The sequence below is a fragment of the Fundulus heteroclitus genome, chromosome 16, assembly GCF_011125445.2.
Source record: "Fundulus heteroclitus isolate FHET01 chromosome 16, MU-UCD_Fhet_4.1, whole genome shotgun sequence".
In the NCBI taxonomy this organism is placed as follows: Eukaryota; Metazoa; Chordata; class Actinopteri; order Cyprinodontiformes; family Fundulidae; genus Fundulus; species Fundulus heteroclitus.
In genome coordinates this window covers 27,387,171-27,407,615 of record NC_046376.1, presented here as the reverse complement: position 1 = coordinate 27,407,615, position 20,445 = coordinate 27,387,171, and the positions used below count along the sequence as shown (strand labels likewise).

Here is a 20,445-nt window from a genome sequence, read left to right as displayed (position 1 = left end):
GTCAGAGGTCAATGTCCATGAGGTTACTGTAGAGAACGGGTCTTTGAAGGCACCGCTCGATGACTGCGGCCATCTTGGAGCTGCAACGTCTACTACTGGAGTCGGGCCGTAAAGCTCTCTTCTGAACGCCCCTTTGGCGTCTGCTTTAAATAAACCACAGATTACTGGAGTCGTTTTGGCTTGGCTGCTGTTTAAAGACCAGCGATCTCATTAAGATCTAATCCTGGCTCGCTCATAAACAGAAAACAATAAGAAGAACAAGCAAAATAAACCTCCCCCTTGTGCAATCCATGACTAACGGCATTTGGAGCCCAGAGCATCTGGAGGAGCGTCTCTGCCCGCTTGGAGCCGCAGACGATGCGATTTGTCACACTCACAGCACACTCGGCTGAACAAAGGAGAACCCGCTCTGAGGGACGTCACAAAGCCAGGGCTGACGCCGCGATTGGTGGAGAGCAATCATGTGACCGGTGCTCGGTTAACGTGAGTCAGCCCGTTATTTTTCCTGCAGGAGACGCCGGCGGAGAGACACAGGCTCGCTTTGAGGCAGATTACCGACCGAGGCAACGTGAACTCAACTGTTAAAAAATAAAAAAAGCACACACCTGTTAGACAAAAATACAGAAGGAATGCTAGCTTTTGACTTTAAACATATTTTTATTACTCAAAAATATCTGTATAAACCAGACATAAATTGCCTCATTTCTCAGCTGTCCATCGGACCGGTTCGGGTCCGTAAAGAGCGAGAGAAGAAAAAAGGGAACGTCCTCCTGAACGTGGAAGTCCAACCATCGGCAGAAGGCAAAAAGCACAGATGGGTCCCGACTTCTCAGTGAATGCATTTATGATTTCAGTGTTTCTTATGCAGAAAAGGAAAAAGCGGATCTGCTCCGCATCAGAAACGGTGACGTGGAAAGCCTGGCTGTGGCGTAGTGTTTGCATCTGAACACCAACGGAGCGGGATTGGCACGCGCACCACACACACACACACACACACACACACACACACACACACACGCAGTGTTAGTAGCGTCTAAAGTAGTGTGGCGGGGGTCCATAGTGCATGGGCAGGTCCATGTTGTGGTGGGGGTTGTGGTTGTGCTGGTTGTTATTGTCCAGGGGGTGCAGGTGCTGCAGCGGGGGCTGCAGCGGGGGCACGTAAGGCGCCGGCGGCAGCCGAGGTATGATGATGCGTTGGTATAACCGGCCCTGCGGGGGTACCGCCGGGTGGTAGCGGGCGCGCGGCGGGACGAACAGGGGCGCTTGTACCGCTTGAGGGGGTTGAGGAGCTGGGGGCGGGGCGTTGGGCTGGGCCGGGTTTTCTGGGGGCGGACCCACCCGTGGCCGTTTAACGTTGGTGATGACCTCTGGAGGCGGGCCCACCCTCTTCCCTGAATTATCTGAGAGAAGAAGAAAAGAACAGGAAAGGAGCTCAATAATAAAAACAGACCTCTCAGTTTTTCATCAAGCTGTAAAAGGAGCGATGAACAAACGATAGATATGGGATAATGGATAGACAAATATTATTATAAGCTCATTCTTCTTTCTTGAGTGGGACAACTTTTTTCCTTTCACTAAACTTTCTATTACTATACCTGGATAAAGCACTACTTCTGCACACTGCAAAAACAGATCTTAAAATAAGTAAAATGTTCTTAAAGTTAGTGTATTTATCCTTGATTTGAGCAGGTAAATAATATTATCTGCCAATGGAATGAGTATTTTGACCCCTAAAATAAGATATTTAGACATCCTGCACTTGAAATAAGATGATGGAGATGAATTGTTCCTATTTTAAGTGCAAACATCTTATTCCATTGGCAAATTATCTTATTTACCTGCTCAAATCAAGGACAAATACATTCATTTTATAGAATATTTTACTTATTTCTAGCTCCGTTTTTGCAGTGCACTGGCTTTTTGTGGAACAGGAAAAACGTGCATGGGATTCACCTTTACAATAAGTAACATTTTTTAATTGTATCCTAGCTGATTCAGATGCTCCAGAGAGTCCAAACCTTTTCTGAACCTTTTCTACCAGGGTGCAGAAGTGAAGAACAGAAACCAGGAGTTGACAGACTAAAACCTTTTTGCTTTTACTGACCTGCACACTTCTTACTCAGCTCAGCTTCACCTTCCTTCTGGATCTCCTGAATGATCCGCTCATCGTCTTGCTGCAGAGACACACACAAAAGAAACCGCTTGATGCGAGCTCTGGACCAAACCTACTTCAAATCTAAACAAGGTAAAGTATCAGCCGTGTCTCACAGCAAAGCTGAAAAAAAAAAAAAAAAAAAAAAAAAAAAAAACGGCTTTTAACTCTATTAGTAAATGGGTTTTTATTGCAGATGTGACAGAAGTCCAACCAGGAGAGACAGATGTAAGAAAACCCAAAGCTGATCTGGGATTAGAACAGTGGTCCCTGCAATTCAATTCAATTCTGTTTTATTTATATAGCGCCAATTCATGAAACGTGTCATCTCAAGACACTTTACAAAATCAAGTTCAATCATATTATACAGATTGGGTCAGATTATACAGATTGGTCAAAAATGTTCCTATATAAGGAAACCAGTTGATTGCATCAAAGTCCCGACAAGCAGCATTCACTCCTGAAGAAGCGTAGAGCCACAGGAAGAGTCATTTGCATTGTACATGGCTTTGCTGCAATCCCTCATACTGAGCAAGCATGAAGCGACAGTGGGCAGTTCAACTTTTCTCTGAACTCAAGATTCGTTTTGGAGCTGCCGGTTTTCCTACTGATCATTTCCTACATGGCGTCATGCCAATATTAACATATGTCTCTAGATCCTAAATTCAGGTTTCTTGATATTTTTTAAAAGGAAAAGTGCCAAATTTCACCACATATTTAAGACTTGGGAGATTTGGACATTGGGACCCGGAAAAAGCTGAAACCTGAAGGAGGGAAGGTGGGCAGATGGATGAATGGAGAGACGTAACTTTAGGACAACAGAAGAGGAACTAAAGTCTGTAAAGAAAGACTTTCCAAGCCAAAGCATTCAGCTGGTGTGTAGTGTAGGTTAGAGGGCAGCGTCTCTTTCTGGCCTAACTTTTAATCCCTTCTCTGGGCTTTGCCGCCACGGCGAGCTCTCTGCCAGCTCAGGAGAGCTGCTGGAGCGTCTCCAGCTCCTTCACCTGCTGGGAGCTAAACGATGCTTCTGGTTGCCAGACGCTTGCAGCCAAGCCGCGGCGGGTAACAAGGAGTCAGATGCTGGGTGGAAACGGGTCGGGGCGCACCAGAACCCCAGACCCGTTTCCCTGGCTCCCTGCGCCCGCTGACCCGTCACAACACAGCGACCGCTTCAACCGGTCCAAACCTGGGCGCCGGCCGCTTTGTGTTGGGACGCACCGTGGGGTCGGTCCAGAGCGAGCACTTGCGACAGTGTCGGCAGGGGGCGCCGGGGGAGCGGGCGTGCTGGCAGAAGTGGTTGTAGCCCGTGATGGGCTCTCGGCACAGGTAGCACATGAAGCTGCCGCAGCGGCACGACATCCGGTTGCAGCCCTCCGACTTCACCAGGCCCGTCCCGCACTTCACGCACTTCCTCACCCGGGCGGCTGTCATGCGCTCCTCGCTGCAGCACAAGGGGGAAAAAAAACAAAACAAACAGGGTTTCAGGAGGCGAGGAGACATTTTCCACAGCAACGTGAGACCCAGAAAACCCGTGGATCACACAGGGGGGGCAAACGTTCTGGGCCTAACCCAACACGTCTCTATTGGGATGAAACAGCTGCAGAGGATGTGAGTTGTTCCAGCCTTGGCTCTGTTTATGTGCTGCTGAGTGATCAGAAATGTCCCCACAGCATGATGCTGCCACCGCCATGTTTCACCTCTCAGGTGGTGGGTCTAGGTTCCTTTTTTATTCATTTGTTGAAATAATGCATATTTGGGCAGTGGGTGGTTATGTGACTGAATGTGATTTGTCTGATCTTGTCCCGTTGTAACCACGGGGACAACTGCTCTATCCACCAGACCTCTTCCTGTGTCTTTCAGCACCAGGAAGTGAGCTGCTCTGAAAACAGGAAGCGCTGCCCTGGAACCCTGCTGGGCCTGAGAGGAAGCAGCTGGCCCGCCGGCCCGGCTGCTTCCTGGACCTTTGTCCGGGAAACTGAGATGTTTACCCAGCATCCTCTCCTGCCAGAGGGATGGGAGATGGGGAAAGGAACAGGGCCTCGTCACAGATGTGGGTAGAAAAACCTCCAAATAAATAAAGACTTTGTCATTGAGATTCACTTCATCAAGTCTAACCCTGATGATGGGAAACCAGGGTAGATTATATTCAGCGCTGAGCCTAAAATGCTGGAGAAACTTTCCGTTAAATGCCCATATTGACATTAGTTTAAAGTAAAACGCTCGAGGCGTGCAGCCATCTACTTACAACAGCACTCTCATGCGGATCTCGTCTCTCTCCAGGACCTGCTCACACGTCTTCCCCACATGCTGCTTCCACTGGACATGGCACTTCCTACAGCTCTCCTAAAGAAAAGCAAAACCAAAAAAAAAAAGAAACAAAGGTGAGAACGGCTGAGAAATCAGAGAGAGCAAAACGATCGAAAGCTGCAATTACAGCCGCGGGTCAGGAGACTGAACTCTTTGGCGGGTTTTCTTTGACAAACAGCTGAAGGAGACCATCGGTCTCAAAGTCTGGCCACTGATTGGCTCGAGTCCCGCTGCCAGCAGCTTCTTCTCCACGATTCCTCCGTTAACCTCCATCTATCCTCCCGTCAACTTGGACAACCTCACTGTCTCTCACCGACTTCCAGATAAAAAAAACAAACAAAAAAAACAATGCATTTTCTCCTTTCACACACCTTGTGTTGGCCCATCACGTCAAATCCCAATAAAACCCACGCAAGATTGTGCTTGCTAAGGACCAAATTTAATCAAATTCAGGGGTAAAGCACATGTCTCCTCCAGCAGGTCACTGGAGGTGCTGTCGCCCCAGAGAGCATCCTGCATGCCCACACCCAGTCTCCTCCGACATCTTCCCAACACGTGGCGGACGAGAGGAGGGCCGCATTCAGAGCAACGCTCCCCGTCAGCATCTGCTCAGTATGCTGCTGCCGTGCCCACTGCAGGGACTCCCATTCGCACAGACGCAGACATCTAGGTGGGGCTTTTTTTTTTTTTTTCTGCTGCAGATGTCTGTCTGCGGCTGCAGACTGCTCGGTTGCCTAGGAACAGGAAACGAACCGCCGTCCTCCGGCCTGCTTTGTCTCGTCGGGGGCGAGCGGCGGCGGCCGGGGGACGCACACCTGAGCTCCGATCTGCCCCCTTCTCTCCCCCTCGCTCACCCTTAGCTAAGTGGCGCTGGCATAAATATTTGAGCTGCTCATCAAATATTGAAGAGGGCGGCACGTGACAGCTGACGCAGCGCCGTGTGACCCGTGTCTGTGAAGCAAGATCTGCTCTGACCTTTGCATGGGAAGACGGTCACGCCTCCTGCATCCCTAAATCACCGTTTAGGTATGCAAACAGTAAAGTTTGCATGAATCTGCTTTTGACTCGCTTTCGTGTTTTTTTTTGTTTTTTTTTCCTGAGACAGCTGCGTGTGTGCAAGTTCAGCCAAAAGGGTGGGGAGCTGGATCGCGGGAGATATTGTTGGCATTTGCAGCAGGAGAGATGGCGAAGCTCTAAAGGAGATTAAAGACGAAACGAGGAAGGAAACAGGAACCAGTCCGCAGTGAGGAGTGGGGGGGGGGGGGGGGGACAAAAAAAAACCCAGATCAAACAAAGAGACACAGGGAAGCGAGGAGGGGAGAGGACAGAGACGGAGTAGAGAAAGATCGCCTCCTAGTGGTGACCGAGAGCAAGAGAGGGACAACACAGGAGAGAGTGAAAGCGTGCGTGAGACTCGTTTAAAGAGTGAAAAGCAGGAAGACACCTGAGCTCTTATAGCGCGGCTAAAAATACAGACGGGGGGGCGTCGCCGCCCCGACCTTAAAGGAGGCGTGGCTTCGCCTGCCTCCGGGCCTGGGAAGGCTTCACCTGGGCGAGGCTGAGGTGTGTCAGCGCGCTTCCTGATGAACCAAAGCGAACATGTTCTTTAATGAGCCTCACCTCTACGGACACCTCGCTCTAACTCGCCCGTGTGGCGTGTCCCGTCTCTCCAGACCTGCCCTGCTCCGGCTTTCATTCATCACTTCCCACCCCTCCCCTATGTCTGCTCTCTGGTGTTGCAGCGGCCCTTATAAGGCAGCGGGGCTGTCTGCATCAAGCCTGTGCAGAAAGCGAGCGCTTTTAATTGTGAGGAAGCTGAATAGGAAGGAAGGAAGCGTCGGCCAAGGGTGAGAACACGCAGCCTGTTGTAGAGGAGGCTGAAGTGCGAATGAGACGGCGAGCATCAAAAGGTATTCCCACTCCCTCTAAGCTAGCTTTCATGACAGAGTGGCATGAAAAACCTAAAAGCCACTGGAAGTCCAGTTTAGGGCTGGCCCTGAACTACGTGAGGGACACGGGTCACACCTAACAAGTCATTGTGTCACCACTGAGCGCTACTTCGTTCTGCTGGATCCCAACAAGATACGTGTGGTTGTGACGGGTCAATCTACGAAACATTAAGACCCTCCACATCTTAAACTGGCCGAGCTTTGTGGCAGCGGTCCTGTTCTCCACAACTCAGAGAGCAGGTCTGGTTCCAGAGACAGAATCTGGGTCAAAAAACGGAGCCGGACCGTTTGAAATTATGTTAGCAGTTCTTCTTTTGTCTCTAACCAGTGAGAACGCAGCAAAAAAGGAGGCGGGACCCTGCAGCCAACCAATGGGGGCGGCCGGGTCGAGTTAAAAATAAGGGCGGGCTTATGGGTAATGGTGCTGGTTACATAAGGCAGCCCCTCCCTGGAGGTAGACGGAGCGGCCCGCGGGGCAACAACTGACTAACGGCTGACTGGACCGGTCCCAGCATCTGCTTGGTCGGTTTCCAGGTGTGTGTGTGTGTGTGTGTGTGTGTGTGTGTGTGTGTGTGTGTGTGTGTGTGTGTGTGTGTGTGAAGCAAACAACAAAACACGCCCTGACGCTGTTATACTAGAGAACATTTTAGCGGGCCGTAGCTTGCTGCCAAGAAGGAACATTAAAAAAAACAAAAACAACAAACATCTTAAGCATACGGTCTTTAACACGACAATTCAAGCTGCTGGGAACTATTAAAAAGATACAAATCAGCAATGAATCAGACCTAAAGAACCCCGAGTCTGTCAAACTTTTTTCTGTTGTGGCTCATGAGTGAGGAGCTGTCAGAAAACAGCTTCCCAGGATGATGAGTGAGCCTCTGGCTCCACCTAGAGGTGGATCACAGACAAGCACATGGCCCTGACAGGCACTGGAGCATTAACAGAAAGTTCATTTATTTTATTAGCTCTATTATCTAAATGAAAACACATTATATGAATGAATTATGAACAGACTGATGTTTTAAAGTCCATATTTCTGTTAGTTATGATCATTTTTCTGGTTGCAGGTTGTGAAAACAGGATATCTAAGATCTGAAAATTACGTCAGGGGATTAAAAATAAATAAATATGTTATACAACCAGGATGTGAGCTCAGTATACCTGCTTAAAGGTTGTTATTTTCAAAAGATTATCTTAATCTGACAATCAAGCCTCATCTGTATGCAGCTAAATTTAGGGCCACAAAGTTTGTTCAAAAGAAAAACATTTAAACCTGAAAAAGTATTTTGAACCTCCACTAAAATTTTAAAACCGGAAAAATAAGTTCAAAACGACGTTTCAGATTAAAGTTTGTTTTTTGTTTTTTATATAATTGGTTTTGAAAGATAACATGACGCAAATCTCAGAGGAGAAAATATGCTCTAGTGTGGCTTCAAACACCAAAATGTCATGTCATTACACACATTCTACAATAATCCCATTTGGTATTCGTGAAATCAGCAATTACTTGGTTCAAATGCATCTGTAAATATTCCAATGGCCGCCTGACTATATTAAATATGAAGTTAAATTTAAACCTCCCTCGTTTTTGTTCAGAAAATCCACTCGTTTTGCTTCTGGTTTCATTGATTTGAAAGGCGGACTTCCAATATGGCGGACTAGCCAACGTATCGCAGTGACACGCCCATTTTCACTGTTGTCCCCAAACTGAAACAATGTCCCGCATTTGATTGGGTCAGATTTGGAAAGTTCTGAATTTTTTTTCCACATTCGCTTTTGAAATGAAGAGCAGAGCTGCGTCGGCTGTCGATCAACATGCAGCAGCGCTCCATGCCATGAGCAGCTGGATTTTGATGCATACTGACTGGTAAGGAAACTACGTAGAAGAAAATGAAACAGACTGGAGAACGGTGTTTAACAGGGAGAGGCCAGAGAAAGGTGATTCTCAGGGAGCTTTTTGTGAAGTGTGTCAAAGTTATTTTTCAGTTTTACACGGAGGGGAGCGCAATGTGAAGCAGCACTGTAGAAGCGAGTCGCAAGAAACGGCTGAAAAAAACTCATTTTTACTCCAATCCACAAACACCTGCCACACAGGCAAGGTGCAGCAGCCAAGATTAAACATTTAACTTTGTGCAAAAGCTTTTCTAACACGCTTTAAAAAGTGATTTTTTTTTTTTGGGGGATTTTTTGCGGCTGACAGGAAGGGGGGTAGAAGAGGGGGAGAGACATTCGGCAAAGGACCGCGGGTTGGATTCGAACCCGGGTCAACCGCGTCGAGGACTAAGGCCTCTGTATATGGGTCGCGCTTCCCGCCGCGCCACATGCGCGCCCAAAAACTGCTCATCTTTAAAAGCTTTTTTTCTCAGAATCTTTCTGAAAGATTAACATCCCATCCATAGATTTTCTGTACCCGCCTTTCCGCGCCGGTGTTATCGTCATGCTGGGGAAACGAGGCTCGACGTAACACAGGGTGGGACAGGACGGCTAAAATTTAACCGTTTTATTAAACTCCAGAAAAGTTTAACAATGCCTTTTTATAAACTCGTGAGTTGTGATAATTAATTGTTGTGCAAGAACAGGCGAAGCAGACTGACTATTGTAATGTGCGATCTGTGTTAAATTAAAAAGGATGACGACATCATAGTGTTGGTTATGAGGCTGCCACCACCATGGTCCAACATGGGGATGGTGTGTTCAGGTGCAGATGACACAGACCACCTGCATTTAGGCTGATGTTAGAGGACACACAGCTGAACTCTGACCACTAAGTTGGGTGACTTCTGATGGCAGAGGGGTTGCAGTGAATTTTTATTTAGGGGGAATCGGAGAAAAGGGGCCTGAAAACAACAATTCCTCAATGTTTTTTTTCTATATTACCTCGCATTTCCCTTCTTTTTAATCACATAAAACAGAGGTTTGAGGCTGTAATGGTTACAACACATGAAAAGGTTTAAGAGGTGTGAATACTTTTACAAAGAAAACTATAATAATTGATTATTTAAAATGAAAAAAATAAAAACTCTGTCTTCTATCCACATCTACAACAGGTTTTATTAGCTGATAACAGGTTTGCTCCTTTAACACAAACCCAGGAGGTAAAAAAGTCCCTTCTTATCTGATCTGCTCTTATTCAGCGAAGCAGAAAGCCTGGACTTTCACCAAGAGCAACACATCAGGGATGAGATTATGTCCTACAGGCTGCAGGTTTGTGTCTTTCTCCCAAATACTGGACATTTCTGACTGGAACTCATGCGATAGCCTGACCAGACAAAGAGCTGTACCCCCCCACTGCATTCCTCAGACTGGAGGAGGAGATAAAACAGAGAGGAAGAGAGCGCTGCCGACCTCTCCAGAAGGAACCGCTTATCCCCTCCAGAGAGCTGCTCCTCCATCACTCTCACCTCCATCAGACGCAGGTTTATGCTGACGTGAAAGCGGCATAATTCATGGCGGCTAGCTGCAGGGTCCGGTGCTGATGACATTTATACACGAGACCGCTGCGTTTTAAAAAGAAAAGCCTGCACAGTAGGAGCAGCGGCTGCGAGGAACCGAACGGAGGAGCGGCACTGACCTTGCGGCAGCGAGGGTTGGGACAGCTGAACAGAGACATGTCTTTGTCCAACAGGGCTGGGAAGTTACAAAACGGACACCTATGAAAGTCAGATAAAGCAGAGTCAGGAAGTGAGAAGAAACATTTGTTGCAGCTCCTTCATGGAGGTGCTGGCGGCGGCGGCGGTCATGTGATCCCCCTGAACAAACGCTCACCTGACTAACTCGTCGGCGCAGGTGGCCGCCACGGCCTCCTCGGCCTGCCTCTCGTTGTATTTGCACAGGATGTTATCGGGGAGGACCTTCTGCAGCTCGCACACGGGGTAGGAGCAGGGGCAGCCGTCCTCCATGCAGCTCAGCTCCGACTGCAACGTGAACACACGGCCCGGTTAGCTAATCCTGTCCAAACACACACGACGTCCATCACAGAGCCGGGCCTCAGCTCCCATTCACTCTAACTCTCCATCTTTACTTGACTTTAAAGTATCAGCGACTATCCCTTCACAAGGATGTGACGCGCTACGGTGGAAAACTTTGAACGAGCATAGTCATTTTTTACCCAATTACGCACCACTTTGCACGCAAGACCCCAGTAAAATACAGAGAAACGTGTGACTGTAACCAGATGTGAGGCAGGCACACCCTGCAGGAAAACCCTGGGACGGTACCTTGCCGGAGCCAAACACCGCCTCCTGAGCGTATTTAACCAGGCACTCCTTGCAGAACAGGTGTCCGTCCGAGCACTGCGTCATCTTCTCAAAGGCGAACTCCCCGTAGCAGCAGCCGCACTCGATCAGCTGGCCGTCCTGCGGAGAGAGCAGCCCCACGTTTACCCTGCAGCCCCACTAAGCTCCTGTGGTGGAAAACATCCTGATTTATGAAAGAACAGGAATCAAACCTGTTTTATCTGAACATGCAAAAGGCCACTCTTTCACAGATTTATACATAAAAGGAGCTATTAGAAGGTAGTTTCCCCATTTACAATTAGAAGGGTTCACGCCTTTTTCCGATTGGAGCCAAACCCCGCCGAGCTGGGTCTAGGGCGCTGAGCCGATACCCAAACCCAAGCTTGGCCTCAACTCTCAGACAGGAGGAGAGGGAAGAAATGAAACAGTCCTCTTAAACAAAACCCACATTTTCTACCACTTCACGGTGGAAAAAACAAACCAAACAGGAGCCAACATTTAGGAGCTTTTGGTAACTTCAAGGCAGGCTTCGTGTATCTTCATAATCCTGGTACTGGGTGGGAGAGGAGGCCGTTGCGGGGTTAGGGGCAGCTGTGGAAGCAGAGCCTAATCTACATCTGAGCCGCGAGGAGAGGATCAGGATCCTGAACGATCCTAGAATCCACCAAAGGTCTCCTTAGGGAGCTGAAACATCCAACCTGGCTTTGGTTCTGCATCTGATTGACCCGTCGACCTGCACCAACTCACCTCGTCCTGGTATAAAGTGCTGTGGAAAAAAATGTATCCCCCCTCTGACGTTTCATCCACTTTTGTCAATCAGATCATCAAACAGATGTTGATGTCAGATAAACTGACTAAATCTGTAAGGGGTGCGCCCAGAAAAGGTTCACCAACACTTGAAGGCATTTTAGAGACCCATCAACCAGCAGCCACGGCTGTGGAGAACGGGTCATGCACGTGGATGCAAATACAGATTTTAACCCGGGACCTTCTTGCTGCAGGGCAACACTGCCAACGATTGTGAGAGAATTACAGCCACTCTGCTCACTTATCCTGAGACGTGCCTTCAAGAGGAATCAGGAATCTATCAGAACCAGAAACCTTCTGCAGAAACAAAACCTGTCTGTTAAAGAAAAATAATAAAAGTTAGCCAGCTTGGTACCAACTATATAACAATATTTGACTGGGTCTATTGTCCTGCTTTTGGAAATACGGGCAGTGTAGAAGAGAGGCTTCAAAGCGAGGTGGTTTAAAAAGGCGTCCTGTATGTATAAACTTTGTGAGGTCGTCTTTTTTCCCCCACTTTCAAAGCAGCAGAGCATTTACGATGTGGCGTCCTGTGCCTTAAACACACAGTGTTCTCCGTAGTAACTCTGTCAGCACTGACACACACAGTGGAAGGACGGCGGGGAAAGCCGCCAGAATCTGCTTAGTCAAATGAAGCTCTAGCTTGCAGCGTATAAAATCGGTTTGCGGTTCATACCTTCTTATATTCGTCTTCGTTGACCTGCAGGGCAAGGAGGAAGTCTTCATGCTGCAGACAGAGATGTATTCCTGTTAGCAGAGGCCCTTCTATTCAGTCGTTCCTTTCCTTTATTTAGACAGCATGTGCAGCAAACTGAAGCTGAATCGGCATAAATAACGGACCTAGAATCGGACCATGCGGGACTCCTTTACGGCCCTGCACTAAGTCCGTGGCTGAGCCAACGAATTCAATTAACTGGGTTCTAACTGCAATGTCATTTAACTAGTAGTTCAGCAAAATGGAGACATGGTGCTGCAGCAGAGACGCATCTAAAACACGGAGGAGACCAGAGCGGAGAAGCAGAAGTACCTCTGCCCATTCCTTGGCCTTCTGCTGATAGAAGGACAGCTCCTTCTGCACGGAGCCTTCCAGGTTGTTGTACGTCCTGCAGTAGCGCCGGTCGTTCTCCAAAAAGTACATCCTCCTGTCCAACCTGATGGAACCTGGTGTGCAAAACAGGGCTCCCGTCAGCTAGAGAACGCTGCAAAAACAGAACTAGAAATACGTAAAATCTTCTTTTTTGTGTATTTGTCTTTGTTTTGAGCAGGTAAATAAGATGATTTGCCAATGGAATAAGATTTCTGGACTTTAAACAGGAACAATTCATCTCCATCATCTTATTTCAAGTGCAGGATGTCTAATTATCTTATTTTAGGGGACAAAATACTAATTCCATTGGCAGATAATCTTATTTACCTGCTCAAATCAAGCATAAATACACAAACTTTAAGAATATTTTACTTATTTTTAGATCCGGCCGTAAATGAAAGGACGTAGGCTGGCAGCAGGTTGTAAAAATGACACGTCAAGAAGAAGGAGCAGTGATGTGAGCAGAGAAAGAAAGTTGCGTTTTTCTCTACCGTGCTGGAAATGAAAATCGATGTAGCAGCGCTCCGAGGACGTCCTGCTCCGTCGCCTCCTGCCCGACGGATCGCCCGATTCCTGCCACTTCTTCAGGGCTTCGCATAAGGCCTGGAGAGACAAGAATATACGCACGGCAGGCAGATGAGAGGAGCTGACGGCAGGGCTGGGAGACGGCGTTTGTGACGTGCGCGCTCGGGGTACCTTGCGTGTGATTGCATAGTGTCCCTTCAGGGCGTTCAGGGCCCATTTGATGTCCTGACAGCTGAGCATGCGGAAGTCTGCCATCAGCAAGTCGGCAGCCTGCATGATCACCTCGGGCCCCTCCGTGCTCAGCTTGGCGTAGTCGAACAGGTCCTCGGTCACCTGAGAGCCCAAACACACACACACACACACACACGCACACACACACACGTCCTTTATTCTCTCATACACGACCCGTAAACAGGAGAGCTCCCGCCAGGCATCCGTTTAAAGGACAGGACTCCTGCTAAGAAAGCGTTACTTCCTGAGAGGCACAGAAAACATTCTGACAGGCGTTATCAAGCGTCGAAACTTAGCAGCAAACTGGGTGTGTAAAAAAACAAACTGATCCCCGTAACAAAGCAAAGTGTGAGGAAAGATTAGCGTTATCTAGGAACTGTTTACCAGGTCAGCTGTGACTTCCTGCTTGGCCCGGGTTTCTAATAAACGTGACATCGGCGAAAAACGAGCGAGCAGGCTGACGGGGGAGGGGAACAAATTGAAGCGGTACGTGTTTACGTCACAGATGTAGGCATTTAAAAGTTGCCCAAACCTCGCTGGGATTTGAACCGGAGCCCCGTTTTGTTTTTGGGCCAGAGGAGATTAGGCTCCATCTGAGCTGAAAGTGGAGTCAACATGGGACCTTTAGGCAGCATCGCGCGCTGCGACGTGTGGCTAAGTCAACACAGAACGGTTCACAGACATGAAAGCGGGGCTTCTTCGGCAATCCGGCAGAAAACCTGTGGGGTGAGCTGAGGAGAAGAGCGCGTGAGAGCGGAGCCGGCGATGAACCAGCATCCCTGATGCAGGGAACTGCTGGTCAAGCATTAACAATAGGTCTGCCAATCATTTTGTAAGCAATAAGAAAAAGAAAAGCACTTCATTTCGGATTTTTCTTAATCTCTATCTTACGGCAATAAAAAAAACAGTAAAAAAAAAATAAAATAAAAAAAGGACCTAATGCTTATTTCTACCTGGGGTGCCAAAAGGCGTGGCGGGTGCAGAGAATGATGCTCAACAGGTGGTAAAAACGGTGCACACACTATTTTATTTTTTCCATTCTTAACAAAACCAAACATTTTAAGATTTGCTGTTTTGTTACACCATCTTCCAGGTCGTCACTGTGACGATTTCTACCTGCGACGAGCCGCGAGACGAGATATTTTTAATGGACCTGGGTGTCAACATTTCTATATAAAGGAGCTTCTGAAGGCATTTTGCTGCACGGTCCCAGCAGCTGCAGAGAGAAACCCACACATACATCAACGACACTCCCCTCCTGCTGGACTTTATCAGTCTGACAGACAGACAGCAGCGCTGAAGGATTTCCTCCACCTGTCTGTTTCCGTATCGCGGCCCTGAAGCTGAAGCTCAGCCCGGATCGGATCAAATAACCGTAGCTCCCGTAAATGATCTGATATCACTAAGATCGTCAAGAGGGACGCCGGTGACGTTACTGCAGCCTTTAGAACCGCACACACTGCCGCTGCGTGGCGCCCAGGCTGGGAGCGGAGAGAAGCCCACCCACCTCCGCCTGGGTGTCCCCCGACTCCAGGAGGATGCTGGTGGGCGCCACCGAGGCTGCGGCCGCCTCCCTCCTCGGGTACTCGGCGTTCTCCAGCACCAGGTTGCAGACCCTGGAAGCAGAGGGTTAGAGGGTTTGGGTCGTTTAATGCATAAAACGTTAAAAAGCGCCTTCACGGTTCCTCCTTGAAGGAAAACTAAAGGCTTCTTACACATTCAAGTCTTTCAGGTTGTGCCTCAGGATCAGCTCTGCTACGTACGCCTCCTGGATGTCTGGGAACAGATCCAGCTGGGGAACACACAGAAAAAGCCAGACAGGCTCAACTCCGGCTCCATTGAGCCTACGCACGCTGCACAGGTATTCACGCCCCCTCCAGCTTATCTTTCCCGGTGTGTCAAGCCGGAGCTGCAGGCCTCAGAATAGTTTGTGGGGCGACAGATCCACTGGAAGCAGCGCAGAAATGTCAACGAGCAGCAAAGTGAAGCTCAGCTTTCCATTTTTTGAAGAGAGAAACCTTTTAATAAAGGGAGGCATGTTCGTGTGCTCAGGGTTTGTGATCTGATCTCAGTAAAAGCGTAAGGCTGCACCGTCTCCTGTAAACCACAGAGGCGGCCCCGTCATGCTGCGGGCACAGAAACGTCTGCCAGCATTTACTCCTTCAGCGTTGGGCGAGTAAACACCGCCTGCCCACCCACGGTCACTCTGATGTAGGATCTGGACTTTGACTAGACCGTTTTAACACAGCACAACTAGGGCTGGGCGATATGGATTAAAAATTAAATCTCCCATTTTATCATACCAAATCCAATTAATCGATTTTTTTTCCTCCTTTTTGTATCATAAAAAGAAATTAAAGAAATTATTTTAAAACCTTGCTTTTATGTCAAGCATTTCTTCAAGGAGTTGACCTAAATTCAAAGTGCAACTAAAAACAAGCTGTGAAACATGTAAAACAAGATGGCAGCCGTGCTATTATAAACAATGAAAATATAACAAAACATTTGCTGCTAGTGGTATTACACATTGAGCAAAGAACAGGCTTCACTGCACTTGTGAACTTCAAACTAAGTTAAAAAAAAGTAAATAAGTAAATGAAGTACCTTGTATTATGGTAAAGAAAAAGGTTTCCACTTAACAATATTTTGACAATACATTTGCCTAAACATATATTCAGCATCACATGCTGTTCTCTTCATGAAAACCCAATGAGTGTATTGGCAAAATAAAATCCAGATTTTTAAAAAATGAAATCTTAAAGAATTGTAAATTTGAATTAATCGATTAAATTGACAGAGGGAGAGACGAGTAAGAAACTCACCACACCGACGACGAGGGCTCTAACATGAGGCTGCTGCTCCGGTCTCTCCGGCGGTGCCGAGGGTCCAGGTCTGGCGTCCTCGATTTGGGGAATGGCCTCGGGTGCGGGGGGGACCGCCACCAGAGCAGGGGCCGGGTTCACCGGCTCGGGATCGGGGGCCACAAAGAGCCCGGCCTCCCCTCCGTTGTGGGGGACTGGGGGGTTAGGCGGCCTGATGTTGAGGCCCGGGGCGGGCGGAGCCGCGACAGGGGCGTTGGGAGGGGGGTTGGGAACGGCCTCCACAGGCGCCTGGCTCCCCAGGATAATCCGGTGACCTGTCTCAGGAGGACCTAATCTCTCTGGGGCAGCGGCGATTAGAACGGCGGGCGGGATGACGGCTTTGACCTGAGGAGCCTGAGCGGGCCGAGCCACGGGCCGGGCCGGCGCCTGGGCCAGGGGCTGCGGCTCAATCTGAATCAGATTGCCCTGCATTTGATTGTGCGACGCGGGGTTGAGGGGATTGGCGGGCCTGTGCTGCAGCTGGGGCTGGGTTATCAGAGCAGAAGCCTGGACGCTGGGCTGCTGCGGAAGAACCGGCGCGTTCACCGGCTGGACCTGGATGAGCTGGGCCTGTGTGGATGTGGCTCCGCCGGCCTGGAGCTGTGCAGACGTACCGGGCTGAGGCTGAGGCTGAGGCTGAGTCCGTGCGTGAGACTGGACGTGTGCAAACGAAGTACTGGCCCGGGCGCCGTCCGGTGCTGGTCGTCCACCGGTGCCCGGCCTTTCCGGAGGCCTCGCTGTGGAGGACGTCGCAGCCGCCGCAGCTGCACTGGTGCACGGCGTCGCAGCGGCAGAGGCGGTCGCCTGACGCTGCGGTAAATGCGCCGAGGAGCCACCGGGGGGCTGCGACGGGCCGGACGCGCTCGGCTGAACCTGAAAGGCGGCAGCCGTCCCGGACGACCTGGCACTGGCGTTCGTGGAGGTAGACGGGGTGTCGGCGGACCGAGGCGGCGCGTACGTGTGATGCTTTGGCTGAGGCTGGGATGACGGGACAGGGGGCGCCGCAGTCTGCGCGTGTATGGCTGGCTGGCTTATCCTGGAGTCTCTGGAGGTAGAGGGGGCGGAGCCCGAGTCCCCGGTGGCGGCCGCCGCGCCGCTCTGGCCTCCGACGTTTAAGATGCCGCTCCATTTGGCCGCTTGGCGAATTATATTCCTGCGCGGAGGAGTTGGCGGCTGGAAGAAAATTACAAATGCAGCAAAAATGGGTGAATATCGGTAGTGCTACATCTGCAGAAAAGTTCTAAAACTGGTCCAAAAAGAAAGGCAGAAAAGAGGTTTATGTGTGTCTGACAGGTATTTCCATCACCTCCAATATACTGACGTCGTCGTCGTCTGGGACTAAAACCGGGCTGCCGGGTGAGAACGTCACAGGCTCCTCGTCCGAGTCATCCGAAATGGTGATGAGCTCCTTCTGACCCGCCCGATAGCCTGCACACACACACACACACACACACACACACACTGCTGGCTCACTAACAGGGCCGCGCATCAGAGAGCACTGAACAATACCAGAGACGTGGCTCACTGCGCGGATCACAGCTGCTAAGGTAAGAGAGCAACAACTGATCAGTAACTGATGGATGACCATTTATGGCTAAGCATAAGCACACAATTGGTCAGCATAGTGCACTGAACGTATAGATCTACACATGTACAGCGAGTTCATCTTCCTCCTGTTACAACTACAGCCCCCAGTGCCCTTTATTGGGATTTTCTGTCATAATCCTACATTAAGTAGAGCCTGATTATAAAGTGGGGGGTTACTGTAGAAATGCTGGCCCCGTGAACTCTGACACCCGATGGCATAATCTGGTCGGACCGCCTGATGCGACGGCAGCTGTAAAATCGCTCCGCCCTCTGACCCAGGCCGATCTAACCCCCCCGACAACTAAGACGCAGTCAGTGGCGGTGATGGTGAAGCTTGCGGCGTTAGCAGAGCCATTTTTGTCTCATCGGCCAACATTAAGGCAAAGTTGGAGTTGTAAATTGTGTCAGTGAAGTTATTTCAGGGTAACCACGGACAAATTTGACTTAAGATATACATCAGTAACCTCAAGTTGTTGCTGCAGACTGTCATGGATGTTTCCATGCTCCCATCCGCCTATCCGTGGCACGAAATCTACAGTAAAGTTCTGTATTACGAGTGCAAACTTCTACTTTACGCAACTTTTAAAACGCTTTGTGCAAACTCAGACTCCTCTTAAATGACCACAGCTGACAAAGTTTCAGCTTACGCAACCAGAAGCTGCAACATTCATATATGCCATCACCGGTATATTCAGCTGCTCATGAGGTCAACCGCATGCTTTTATCCATCTTTTGCATTCTTCAAGACTCCTTTTAGGTTCTGGGAACAGAGTGAACTGTACTCCACCCTCTAAACTTTGGGGTTAACGCGTGTCTGAGCTCCACTTTCCCCACTGACAACGTTGAACCATTTATTCCTGTTGTTTCTCACCCAAATCCCCCGTAAATGTAAAGTCCCGACACTGCTGTCGGCTGTAACAGGCTTGCAGCTCCGGCAGGTAATGGGCGCTTCCTTTTGAGACAAACCGCGATCTGTGATTGGTCAGTTCCTGACGAGCCCTCAGGATGGACTGACAGGCGGCGTCACGTCAGTTGCCTTCAGAGATTCTCCAGTTACCAAAGAGAGTAAACCTGTGTGTACCTTATGCAATTAGAACAGCTTTAAACTAAGAAACCCATCCGTTCTCACACAGGGAGTCCAAACTGCGGCCCGTGGGCCATTTGGGGGCCAGCACGTGATTTTGCACGGCCCTTGACCACAGATGCAGAACGGTACAAATTTAGCCCATCAGCAGCTGTGATCGATGCAGCCGCACAGAGTATGTGTCTTTTATGGAGCCCCTTTATTGCTTTCAGTTTCATTTCACATAAAATATAAAGGAAATCGAAAAAGACCAGGTCCCACCCATTAGTTTATAGGTCAAGGAGGTGAAATAAAAGAAAAAAAGTTATTTTGTATTGCCTGATTTTGGGGCACATGGCGAAAAGTATGTAGAAAACCGCAAAAGGCTTAGCCGGAGCTGCGGTGACTCGGTTTGGGATCGAAGCAGATTCATTGGCTGCTAGAAGGGCCTAGTCAAAGTCCGGACACCTTTAACTGAGATTCTGCGGCAAGACTTGGAAAAGCGATGTCCGCAGACACAAACACGTGGCCCCACCGTGGACACAAGACACCTGGACGTGACGTCGCTCACCTTGGCCGCGGTGCACGTTGAAGCTGCCCAGGTGGATGACGTCGTCGTCCTTTCCATCCGCCATGGCGAAGCAGCGCTAAGCGGCTCCCTGGATCAGCTTCCCACACTTGGCGGTCACTGGCCGGTCAGCAGCATCTGCACACACAGAGGGGTGAATGCATTCCTCCTGCCGGGGATCTCCGGTAACACCGGGACCGTCAGGAACGCAGATCCTGTGAGTCTGATGGATCACCGCGGGTAGAAATCCCCTAGAATCCAACCACCGCTTTCGTTTTTGTGCTCTCACCCTTCGTTGCCACAACATTTAAGTCGCGTGATGACGACACATGCAGGAAAACAACCCAGGAAAGCACGTCTTAACGCCCGGAAAGCTTCGGGAAACAACAACAACAACAACAAAACAACACGCAGATAAACGCGGAGACTGGCAGCTAATCTGAAAGTTGTAATCGATTGCGCCCCTTAATCCAGGACGATCGTTTCCGTGCATTTCTGCTAGCGTTACCTGTTGGGTCGCGGCCACGATGCTCGCCCCGGCAACCCCATCAAAGATCGACCTAAAGCTCACGGGTAACTAACTAAACGCAACTCGCTAGCAGCGGAAGCCGCCTGCGTGTTTGCTCGAGTTTGCTCCGAGCAGCTGCGCCGCCTTTGGCCGCGCTGACATCGGCTCCGAGGCGGCCACGGCACCGAGAAGCGTCAGCTGGCGGGTTTTTAAAAGCAAACACCCCCCCCCCCCCCCCCTGATCGTCGGTCTTTACCGCTCCCTTCGCGTCCGCACTCGAAGCGTTAGCGTTGCCCGGCTAACTAGCTAGAGGGGTAACAAGTTAGCTGACACAGAAGTCGGGATTTTGAGCCCCTAACACCGCTTCAAATTGGCTCCCGTAGAGTCAAATTCAGGGATGAAAAAAAATCCCAAAAAATAAAACAGGCCCAGTACCGTAGCTTCGTCGTGGATAGCCACGAAAATTCCCCGTGGTCTGTCTCCTTGACAGGCTCTATATCCGCGTAGCTTTATCGAAAAGAAACTGCCAAAACAAGAAGGGGCATCTCGACGTAAGATGCCTTTC

The 20,445-nt window shown here is 49.5% G+C and overlaps 1 protein-coding gene across 2 annotated transcripts; it reads right to left on the bottom strand.

Moving 5' to 3' along the window:
• Positions 1–637: 637 nt before the first annotated feature.
• Positions 638–20,445, bottom strand: rnf216 (ring finger protein 216). 2 transcript variants are annotated; one of them, XM_036148330.1, is made up of 17 exons: positions 20,316–20,445; positions 19,376–19,510; positions 17,461–17,582; positions 16,116–17,327; positions 15,009–15,085; positions 14,801–14,909; positions 13,234–13,395; positions 13,029–13,140; positions 12,478–12,611; positions 12,127–12,177; positions 10,626–10,763; positions 10,174–10,322; positions 9,980–10,058; positions 4,398–4,495; positions 3,371–3,593; positions 2,105–2,174; positions 638–1,400 (listed from the first exon to the last, which is right to left on the bottom strand). In XM_036148330.1, the coding sequence occupies exons 2-17, from the start codon at positions 19,437–19,439 to the stop codon at positions 1,024–1,026; spliced, it is 3,177 nt and encodes a 1,058-aa protein (XP_036004223.1). In that variant the 5' UTR covers positions 19,440–19,510; positions 20,316–20,445; the 3' UTR covers positions 638–1,023. The 2 variants fall into 2 exon arrangements, with proteins under 2 accessions (XP_036004223.1, XP_036004224.1); XM_036148331.1 differs by lacking the exon at positions 20,316–20,445 and adding an exon at positions 19,881–20,063.

Bases quoted from the DNA above. Each gene is read 5' to 3' on its own strand.
- rnf216 (XM_036148330.1), bottom strand. From the start codon at position 19,439: ATGGCGGATGGAAAGGACGACGACGTCATCCACCTGGGCAGCTTCAAC. The intron at 17,328-17,460 runs GTGATGGAAATA...ATTTTCTTCCAG, and splicing joins ACGACGTCAGTATATTGGAG to CCGCCAACTCCTCCGCGCAG. The intron at 12,612-13,028 runs GTAGAGAAAAAC...TTTGCACACCAG, and splicing joins CGATTTTCATTTCCAGCACG to GTTCCATCAGGTTGGACAGG.